Source organism: Adiantum capillus-veneris, chromosome 18 (assembly GCF_014529385.1).
Source record: "Adiantum capillus-veneris isolate H3 chromosome 18, ASM1452938v2, whole genome shotgun sequence".
NCBI lineage: Eukaryota > Viridiplantae > Streptophyta > Polypodiopsida > Polypodiales > Pteridaceae > Adiantum > Adiantum capillus-veneris.
This window is the reverse complement of record NC_140948.1, coordinates 136,064,557-136,075,998: the sequence shown is the minus strand read 5'-3', so window position 1 is coordinate 136,075,998 and position 11,442 is coordinate 136,064,557. Positions and strand designations below refer to the sequence as shown.

General features: G+C 43.7%; 1 protein-coding gene across 1 annotated transcript; it reads right to left on the bottom strand.

Moving 5' to 3' along the window:
- Nucleotides 1-4,634: 4,634 nt before the first annotated feature.
- Nucleotides 4,635-6,411, bottom strand: LOC147436484 (beta-1,2-N-acetylglucosaminyltransferase II). Its single transcript, XM_086489363.1, has one exon. The coding sequence runs from the start codon at nucleotides 6,365-6,367 to the stop codon at nucleotides 5,033-5,035; it is 1,335 nt and encodes a 444-aa protein (XP_086345489.1). The 5' UTR covers nucleotides 6,368-6,411; the 3' UTR covers nucleotides 4,635-5,032.
- Nucleotides 6,412-11,442: the final 5,031 nt, after the last annotated feature.

The following is an 11,442-nucleotide window of genomic DNA, read 5'->3' as shown; positions in this document are numbered from 1 at the left end:
GACAATGGCCTCTGAAACAAATGATGTACATGGTATTTGAAGTGAGCTCAAATCAAGTACATGTTACATGAATGTTAGAGTTGTACAGATTGTCAGTTTGGCAATTGCTCTTACGGAATGTCCAAAACTGTGGTTAGTGCTATAGAAGTGAGTATTTCTTGTCAGCTTGTCAAGGATACAGTAATTACTTCTATTAAAGAGTACATGTGTAACTGCATTCTTAAACTGTCGGTTTGGGTATGCCCGAAAGTCTTACTGGATCCAACGTGTACTATAAGACAGTGGCAAAATGTGTGGTTACCATTTTGTCATTGGAAAGTTAGTGACTCAAAGCAATGGCAGAGTGCGAAGCTACCACTATGTCATTGGGATAGGGTTCACACGCAGGCAATACATGTGTCAAGGAGGTGTTGAATACACCAGAGTTCACAATGAGCATGTATGTGTCGTACATGTGTCGACACGTGTTGAATACATCAATGTTGACTGTGAGCATGTACGACATAGATGCAAACGAGGACGTTTGAGATTTCAAGAGGGGGGTATGTCACCAACGTGTGACTACTATCTATCCTTTTTGTTGATTTCTTTCTTATTATTTATTTACTTTCACTTTTTGGAAACACCCCTCGGGAAATCTAACTGCCCTGCATTGCATAGCTAGTGTGGAATTGTTCAGAGGAGTCCAGGCCTGAGGACAAGAGAGCACTAAGGTTGGACAAGGACTATGGTTAGCCAAAGCGGGGTCATTGACTAGCCAAAGTGGAATCCTTTGCTACAGAGGCTACATTTCAATTCTGGGTGTGGCTGCAGTGTACAAAGGGGGTCAGATGACCTAGAAAGATACAATGGCAGCATCTCCTAAAATTTAGGGAACTGCTATTTTGGGACTTGAAAATGTGTTTGAGTCATTACCTCCGGAATGACAAGGGGAACATTTTATTACTCTGCCGTGAAGTCAAACCGGTTGGGAGATTTTTAGGCGGCAACCCCGAAACGGGAAATAGGTTGCAAATGTGCCAAGTGGCACATTCCTGTGCACTTTCCTCATGCATGAAGAAGTGGCGCTGAATTTGAAGGAGGGAGGGGCTCATTTGCAGTTTTTGTCACAGGTTAAGAGCTATGGAGTGCTTCCTTTCCCTCTTATGTACAGTGCGGTGCCAGGAGTGATGCCCTGCACGCTACGCACTGCCCTCTCTCTGCCCTATGGCAATATGTTATGCGCCTCTAGTGGGCTTTTCAATTGACCAATGTACAGTTGTGTGGCTTCATGCGCGATTGCCGAGGCAAGAGCCTCTTGCACAGGTACTGGATTAGCTAGCGGCTAATCCCCCCACAGGTACAGGTGAATTCGGAGAGGTTTCACGTCCGAAATCTAGTCCGATTCAAAGGGCAAGTAGCCCTACAGGTGCGGGAGCTCGAGGACTTGCTACGGATGCGACCGGCAAGCGAAACAGAGCCCGAAACAGTAAATTACAGCCTGCTGTGTATTTTTGCAGGTTTAGGGTTTTGGCCCTAAACGGACCCTAATACCCCGAGGAGGTTCGGGGACGCGAGGGGACCGCTGTACAGGTGATCTGGCGCATTTTCGGGGCTGAAAACAGAGAATTCAGCGTGCTGCAGAGTCTCGCCAGGTTTTGCAAAGTGCCCGTATGCGTCGGGAAAGTCATTCAATGCGTGGGAATACTGACTGTGAAGGGTCCTAGTAGAGTTATGCTGCCAAATCGAGCCGGAACAGTTGAAATTCAGCCAAGCTTGTGCGGGGCAGCTTGTAGGGAACCACAGCGTTTATTCCCTCTTTTAAACAATAAAGAAATACCGAAAGGGGCGCTTAAGTTAGGGGCCAATCTGGTGTCGGTCTTCTCATACAGGTGCATTCTAGCAGCCTGTATCCCTTTCCCCTTTGTTGTGTCTTGAAAGTACAGGTAAAGTGGGCGACAAATTAAATGGGTGAAAGCAAATAAGGTTTAAGTCTAAAGTCTACCGCCCTTTTTGAAAGTACAGGCCGGTTTCAACCCCAAAAGCTATCAGTGAAAAGCTTTGAAAAATAAAGCAAGCTTCCAATTCAGCTTGCGTAAGATTCAGTCAGCTTTTCCGTATGCATTGCCACGTCAGCAACTCAGCGCAAAAAGCCCCGCAAATCACGGAAGTCCGTACAGTGTGCCATGTCAGCATGCTAAGCGTGAATTCCGGAAATCTGCCACAACAGCCTGTCTCCGCGGGTGTTGTCAGCCGGGGTGTGTGTGTCCTCTACTGCCCCACTTTTAAGTGTGTCTAGGGCCATGACACATCACCAATTTGTGACAAAGCTGGCTGATCTGGGAAGTCCAAAAACGCTAGGCTGTCTTATGGCTGAAAACGCCGTGTCTCCTAGCCCTAGCGTTTTCAGATTTCAGCCCGTCTTGTCGCCGTCATCATTGTCGTCGACATCGTCGGCAAGTCCATTGCATCTACGCCATTGTATCAGATTTGTGCAATCAATAGCATAGACCTCTCTCGCCATAGAGAGGGGGGCCCTTGGAGGAGGGTTTGACAAACGTCTGGTGTCGTATTCTTCTCTCTCTCTCTCTCTCTCTCTCTCTCTCTCTCTCTCTCTCTCTCTCAGAGCACCTTCATTCACAGTGTCATTCACTTTGTTTGTGATCATTTGCACTCTTCTCACTAAAGGAACGGAAGGCTCTCCCTTCTGTAAGTAAAAGGAACCTTAATTTGGAGCACTCATCTTGAGTAAAGTTCAACATTCACTTCCGCTACACCTTACAACCAAGCCCACACCGATACGGGTGTGCGAGTAGAGCTGCCATAGGCCTAGAGTCCTTGCCATAGGCCTAGAGTCCCCGTAGAGCTTCCATGGGCCTAGAGTCCTGGCATAGTGATCACACAAGATGGTTCACAAATGAGCATAGGGTCCAATTCATAGGACTCCTTAACCGCCCTAGCCATAGGGCCATGTTCACATTTGCCCGAACATAGCTCAAGTGCTCATCTTGATGTATGAGGACGTAACACTCTGGTTGCTGCTGTACTGGAATTAAAAGAGCGACCTTGAGACATTATCTGCCCGTGGTCCAATAATATCGATGTAGAAAAACGCAGCCCACACGCTCTTTACATTACTGTATTAACAGAATATACTTGCTCTACCCTTGCAACACTACTCTTAAAAGCCTTTCTACCTCAGCGATGAACAGATGGCTTCACTACCTGAGCTTTTCAACAGCGCTTCTGAACTACAGAGTGTTGAGCTCCAAGCTCTCTCAGAACCCTTCTCAGACTTGGAACTCTCCTTTAACCTCATAAAGCTCCAATCTCTCTCACAAGTTCCAGCTCTGCTGCAATATGGCAACCTGCAAAATAAGCTCCTTATCCTGTGTATAGGATTGGTCAAATTTTATGGGACACATTGGCCTTATGCCTCACATGGAACTTGTACAAATTCTAGTAGTGTTAAATGCCAAATGAAACTCAATAGCTTGTACATTACCAAACAAACGCTTTTTCAATACATTTAGCTCTTCATCAATCTGAGCTTGGATAAAACCAAACCAAGCGATCACAACAATACACGCATTCTCACAAAAGCTTTGCTTGGTGAGAAATCTGAAGCAAAGAATGGTTAACTCTCATCTCAAACTGAACACCAAAAGATGAAGTCGCACCTTACCTAGGTGTACATCGGCATTATTTGCACAAATGGAAAAAACTTGTAAAATTCAGCATTAGCTGGTCTCCACCGCAGTTCACCAGCTCAGCGCCGATCATTGCAAGTACTCACACATGCCTGCGATTACATTTACATTGTGTGTGCGTGTTTTGGTGGTTGGTTTTGGGGGGGAAAAGGAAGAGGAGGGGGGGGGGGGGGGGGGGGGGGGGGGAGGGGGGGCTCTGCGCAAACATACTACTACATCAAGAACGGAAAACTTCTTCAACAACTAAGCATGTGTGGAGAGTCATTCCAATGATAACTTCTCACGAATGTCATTAAGAATTGTCATTATGCCATTTGTTGTAGAAGGTACACAATAGAATTGTATTAATAACTCTTTCCTTGCATAGCTGTTTACACCAAAACTGATACTACTGTTCTCAGATGCCAATAGAATAAAAGATATTCCCTGGACAAGAAAGACATTGATAATAGGATGACAACAGGAGGCCAGAAAGAGACAAACAGGAGCAACCCTTAAATGGCTGTAACAAGGGCAACACCCCACAGATAAGAAACCCCATAGAGCACAGCTCTATTCAGCATAGCCTTTACTCTGGAGTCCTTTATAGTTTACTTTGCCAACAACTGATACCACAGGTTAACACACCATTCTCGCCATCATGCTCCACAAATCCCTGGACAAGAAAGACATTGGTAATTGGACAACAACAGGAGGCCAGAAAGAGACAAAGAAGAGCAATTGTTACTGGCTCTAACAAGGGCAACACCCCACAGATTAGAAACTGCATAGAGCTATAGCTCTATTCAGCATAGCCTTTAATCTGGAGTCCTTTACAGTTTACTACAACAGGTTAACACACCATTCTCGACGTCATGCTTCGCAAAATGAAATACCCCGAAGCCTTTTGCCAAGTAAAATATTCAAACAAGTATGTTAACAGAAGACATACTAGATTTGAGCACATGAGAAAAGCAATATGCTGCCTAGTATAAACAATACTATACAAATGAGGAAGCCCAACGAAGAGGGAAAAGCAACCACTCACTTACCCAATGAAGACCATTTTGTAAGATCAAACCATTTGTCAGTTTATAGATATGCAGCTGCAAGACAGCAACTGCAATGCTGATATCTATTCTTACATAGAGAGCATGTTAGTATACAAGTGTGTTACTGCTCTGCTTCCTCATGGCTAGGAGCTTCTCCAAAGTCTTCTGAATTGCCAATTCCACCTAGCCCAAGGCCTATACGAGCTACATCAACTCTCTGTGGCAAACAAGCAGTCACATTTTTCCGAGGCAATTAAAATCTCGAATTATGAGCTTGAATTTGCACCCTTACTTTGCAAGGAACATGCCACACTATATAGTTTCTCCCATATGATACATTGACGCAAAATCAAGGCACAAATTTCTATCTCTTGTATCACTCCAGCCACCCCATCCTTTAAAACCGCGGTCATAGCCCTTTACACTGCTGTGTCTAACTACCCAACTTGTGTTTATGTTGTAAACTTTATCCTCTTCCTCCACTGGCGGCAATTGACCACCTTCATCAAAACAAGGCGGCTCCCCTTCCCTCTTTCCTTGGTGCAATCCGCATTTTCCGAAATGCTGTGCACTTTGGCGAGGCCCTCGGAGGCTGTAGGTCGCACTCCCCCATTCTGGATACACTACCACCCACATGGTAATATCCCAATTGTAGTCATCAAAGTTACAAAACTGCTCAGCATACATGTGAATCTTCCTCCAGATCGTACGATTGAATGCATAGCCCATATTTCCAATCTTATCGGCAACAAGAATTTCCATCCTTTCTCCCTTGAAATTCACGTCCGCTGGTGCAAGATTGGCCATGTAGCAAGCAGGACATGCGCATGCTTTTAGAGCCGACAATGTGCGCATGTTGAGTAGAGCATTGGGAAACAGAAAATGGTCTTCCTCAATGAAGAGGATGTGGTCGTGGTAATTGCGGGTCTCCGGAAGTCCATCCCAAACAGTGTTCATCATCCACCACCAGTGGTGTTTGAGAGAGATAATATGTGGAGCACGGTAGTTCCCATATTGATCTGGGTCCCCTTTGCAACTTTCATCATCCTTCTTTATGCAATCTCCGGGCGACACTCCAGGGAATGCATGCGAAAAAATGTGAGGAGAAAATGGAGCAAAAATCTGCTTTACCTGGCAGAAGCGAATTTTTTCGACAACTGCATTCATCTCTGGGAAGAACCCATCATGGCTGATGATCAGCAAAGCCTCTGAGATGCCAACTACCTTCGAAAGACCCTCCACAGCAAGCTTGAGATAAGCAGGGCGGTTGTGAACATAAAGGACGATTACTTGGTGGTCGACAGGCAAATTGGGAAACAGATCGAAGTTGCGAGGAGGCATCGCGTTGCGGCGACGCAGTCTATTTGAGAGCTGGTTGTGAGGTAAAGAGAGGTTGCGCTGAACAAACCGCGGTGAATTTTCTGTTGATAGATGGACACCGGGGCAGATAGAAGAAACCCTCGCAGAGACGACCTCCCACGATGAGAGAGGAGGGGGTCTCTGCAGGCTTGATCTGCTGAGAAAGAAGAGATGGAGGGCGAGGTAGGCGAGGAGGAAGGCAACCTGCAAGGTGGCGATGATAAGGCATCGCCTTGATGCGGGTAGTTTCCATGGAACGAGCCGCTTGCTGCTCTGCAGCAGGGACATGAGCGTAGTGAAGTTGTAAATCGTTGCAAGGAAGTCTTATTATCTACTACGCCTCATAATTTTGCTTCAATCGCCCGACAACTTGAGTTTGACGTCTATGATATGACAACAATGTTTTGTCTTGACATCCAATCCAACAGGGTGCCGACTCAATGGCCTGCCAAGTTTGGTGAAAATAAAATGAATTTCTGGTACAACTGAATTTAGGCTGCGTTCAGGTGGGGCAGCAGCTAAGGGACTCGGAGGGGCGTCATTGTGAAGTGGCAAGAGTGCACTCGAGGAAAAAAGAGAATAGTTTACCGGGCCCACCATGAAGATGGGCAACATCCCCCCTCCCCTCCCCTTCTACGCCCCCCCCTCTTTTGTCAGAATAAGACGATTTCTACCTAGCTTTTCAGCAAGAAAAGCAGGGATGCGAGTTGAGCTCGATTGGAGACTACCGCAATCATTAGTCTTGCCACCATCAAGCTATTTCTCATAGGCTAAAACCTAAGGCGAAATTTTTCGATGAACTAGCAAGACAGAGGTAGAAAATCCAGATGAAGGATGTCGTCGCCCCGTCTGAACCCAACCTTGTATGAGTTTATTCAACTTCATTATTTTGGAAGCCCTTCCGTTAAAGCGATAAATAGGAGTGTTTTGTGGCAAGTGTACTTAAGATGAATGTGGAAGACTACAAAGAGAACCATTAAGAATAAAGTATTCCATGAGTAAGCTTCAATCCTATTGGGTAGCATACTAGGGGGACCAATGAGAGTAGAGCATCCCATGAGCAATCTTGAATCTCATTGGATAGCCTACCTTGAGAGCCAATAATAATTTAGTGTTATTTAATTAAAGAATTAAGCTCTCTTTTCAAGAAATGAAGGACACTTGTCACAATGCTAACCATATGAAGTAAGCCATTCATTGGCTAGCCCATAGGAAGGACCAATCACCTTCAAGCATGCTAAGAAAGGAGGAGTTGATGGGTTTCTCTCTCTATTGCACGTGGCCCTACCAAATGTAATTTTGGTGCATGAAGCTTTCCATCTTCATGGCATCAATTGGGAGATGAAGAGCACAAAGATTGCATTGTAAGCAAGTCTTTCTCAATGGGAGAACTTATAATACAAAGTCTTTTTGAATGGGGGATGTTGGAATCAGGGTTGCAGGGAAACACACAAAGCTTGGAGAAGACGGAGGAAGCTCAAGGTACACAATAGAGAGTGTATTACTTAGTGTGCAATGCAAAGATAAGTTAGCCCTAGAGTGATGGGTGTATATACAATGCACTGGGGGAAAAACCTCCTAGTGAGGAAAAAAATGCCCCGGCAATCCTAACTGTGTTCACAAACACCCTACCACATGTATATGGTAACAAATCCCCCCTAGGAGTGATGCGGTGAATGAGAGCTTGCACATAGAGTATAGAGAAGTGCCATGCCCTAAGGACACGATCAGTCCACAAAGGGGAGTAAGCCCAAATCTTTGCGGAAAGCTTCAAACTTCTCATGTCTTTGTGAAAAGATCTGCGAGGTTGTCATGTGTTGGCACATAAGCCAAGCTGACCTCTCCTGTTGAGTCTCTCCCTGACATGGTGGTAATGCACCTCAATGTGCTTTGTGCCAGCATGAAACATTGGGTTCCTCGCAACTACCAAATGCGCTCAGATTGTCAGTGTAGATGATGTTGGCAGTGTCATGTCGAACACCCAAATCAGCCATAAGGCGTATGAGCCATACACACTCAGCCGTAGCTATGAAGATTTCCCTGTACTCAATCTCATAACTAGAAGTGGCCATTGTAGGTTGCTTCTTTCTCAACCATGATATGCATGAATTGCCAAGCATGAAACAAAAACCACTCGTGGACACTCGCGTGTCGAAACAACTTGCCCAATCTGAGTCCGAAAGGGTATGTAAATCTGGCAGCAATGATCCTCCCTCGGGATAAAACAACCCCAGATGTAAAGTGCCACCCAAGTAGCAAAAGATCCACTTGACAGCCGCCAATGCTCAAACCCTGGGCTATGCATAAATCTCCTGACCTGTGAGATTGCAAATTGAATATCATGCCTCGTAATGCACACATAAATAAGGCACCCAACGATAATTTGGTAAAGAGTGACATCGACAGGATCACTAGCATCATGAAGACTCAATTTCAAACATGTTTCCATGGGAGTGGCAATAGGTTTGCAATCCTCAAGTGCAAACTTACATAGCAATGTCTCTGTGTAACTTGTGTGACACAAGGAAATACCACCATCACACTGCTTAAATTGTATGCCCAAGTAATGATGCAATAGCCCCAAATATTTCATCTTGAAAGTAGCATTCAAATCAGCCTTAAATTCAGCAATATGTACCTCATTCGGACCAATGATCAGAAAATCATCCACATATAAAACAACAATGAGAAGTATATCACCCTCACGCTTCACATACAAAGTGATTTTTGTTGGATTATTACGAAAGCCTCATTTGACCAAATGAGTGTCAACTTTCTCATACCAAGCACAAGAAGACTGCTGCAACCCATACAAATCTTTCTTAAATTTGCACACTTTATCCTCTTGTCCTTTCTTGACAAAACCGCCAGGATACATTGCATAAACTTCCTCAAATATGTCACCATTCAAGAAAGTAGTAACAATGTCTGATTGATGTACATCCCAACCAAAATGAGTTACCAATGCACATTACTCATACGGCAAGTGGGAGCAAAAGTCTCTTCATAGTCTATACCTTTCTGCTATGCATAGCCTTTTGCAACAAGTCAAACTTATAGCAATCAATCTCACCATCCCGCTTGCGTTTCAACTTGTAAAACCAGTTCATACCAATGACCTTTTTTCCACGAAGCAAATCACATACAGTCCATGTATCATTTTCTATAAGTGCATCATATTTTGATTGCATGGCAGCCATCCAATTTTTTGATTTTTTGCTTCATCAAAAGACAGAGGTTCCTCAACATCACATAAACTGGAAATAGCCAAAGCATAGCAATCTGATGCATAAGATGCATTGAAATAACTTGAATGACTACAATAGACAAAGATGCATGGAAATAACTTGAATGAGTACGATAGACAAAGGTGCATCCAATTTACTATCACACAAAGTATGCACCAGCCGTTTTGGCATACCTCTAACTTGCTCATTCTCAGCCCTTTCCTCATCAAGTACATCATGTACATCTGCATCAGAAATTGGCTGATCTGTAACATTTTTAGAAACCCCCACAGGCTGTACATTTGCCTCATTGGAGTTTAGATTCGAACTCCCACCACTGAAAAGAGGCAATAAATTTTCATAAATCTCATGTGAGCTTACATTATTGCCTCTAGTACATGACAATAAGGGCGGAATAGAATTTTCCACAAACACAACATCCCGTGAAACCAAGATACGCTTTGTTTGTGAATGGTACAACTTGTAACCTTTGCTTTCAGCACTATAACCAACAAAAATGCACTTTACAGCCTTATCATCCAATCTTTTGCGCTACGTTTGTGGCACCAAAGCATAGGCCAAACACCCAAAAACATGCATGTAATCAATAGATGGCTTTCTATCATCCCATGGTTCATATGGATTCATAGACTGCAAATCTTTTGCAGGACACTTGTTGAGTACATAAGTGGCACACATGATGGCCTCAAGCCAAAAAAAAAGTGGCAAAGCTTGACTCTTGACCATACATCTTTCCATCTGTGTAAGCGACCTGTTCTTCCTTTTAGCAACACCATTTTGTTGAGGCGTATATGGAATTGTACATTGGTGTTTTATCCCACGACTAGCAAAAAATGCATCAAATTCATGAGACAATTACTCCCCCCTTGATCACAACGGAGGGTGCCCATAGTACATTTAGAGACATTTTTAGGCCATGCCCATAAATTTCTTGAAGCACATAAACACTTCGGACGTTGCCTTAAGTGGATACACCCATGCATGCCTAGAGTAATCATCAATGAAAGTCACAAAGTAAAGGTAATTGTCCAAGGACGGATTTTGCATGGGCCCACAAACATTACTATGCACAAGCTGCAAGCTGCATGCCCTAATTGAACCATCATTTGGAAACTTTGAACGTTGTATCTTACCCAAAATACAGCGTTCACAAACATGCTTCAGATGTGCTTCAAGAGGCGGCAAAGAAGCAACCATATCAAATTTTTGCAAACATAGCAAACTAGCAAAATTCAGATGTTCAAAACGTGCATGCCAAAGTTTTGCTTCTGGAATAGCCTTAGAATCCACAACGACATTTGCAAAATTATGCCCACACTTGTCATACAAAGTGAGCTTATACAACCCAAGACATAACATTAGGGCCAAAAACGACTCAAAAAGGGATGTGTAAGAAATTGGTTAACTTACTAATTAGCAGAGCCGTTTATGGTCAAAACGGCTCCAAATTTGGCAGTTTTGGTCATTTAAAGCATATCTACGCAATCTAAAGCGTATCTAAGTACATATCTCTAAATATTCAAAAAGATATCATTTTCTTCACATTCCTTTGCGGCTCATCTCAAAATTTGTTCTCATTTACTTCACTTGGCAGCAAATAGTTGTTTCCACTTTTGAATCACTCAATCCCTCTTTTTTCTCTCTGACCTTTCGCCAAGCACTTTCATAAGTCTGCTAGGCAATGGTGGTTTAGTCCACGAGCTAACGGAGAAGCTCCAAAGACATGGAAAGCCTTAAGAGCTTCCATTATGAAGCAGGTTCTTTCAAGAGATTCCAAAGATAAAGTTCTTATCGAATGGCGAAGCTTGAAGATGTCTCCATATGAGTCTATCCACAAGTATGTAGAAATTTTTTGGGACCTACATCTCAAAGTCATTGTCTACAAAAAGATAGGCTTTCGAGATCAAAAGAAACAGTTTTGTTCTAGGTTTCCCAAAGACATGAATGAATATGTCAATTCTCAAAGGCCCAAAACCACCTCGGTGTTCATTCACCATACCATGGTTGCTTCAAGAATCAATGTCCAACAAGGGGCTAAGAAGAGCTTTGGGCCCACGAAAATTAAGGACAAGAATGAGCCCAAGGGGAAGAATAATGCTACACAAAATTCTTCCA

Excerpts from the sequence above, each read along its gene's own strand:
- LOC147436484 (XM_086489363.1), bottom strand. The coding sequence starts at position 6,367 with ATGTCCCTGCTGCAGAGCAGCAAGCGGCTCGTTCCATGGAAACTACCC.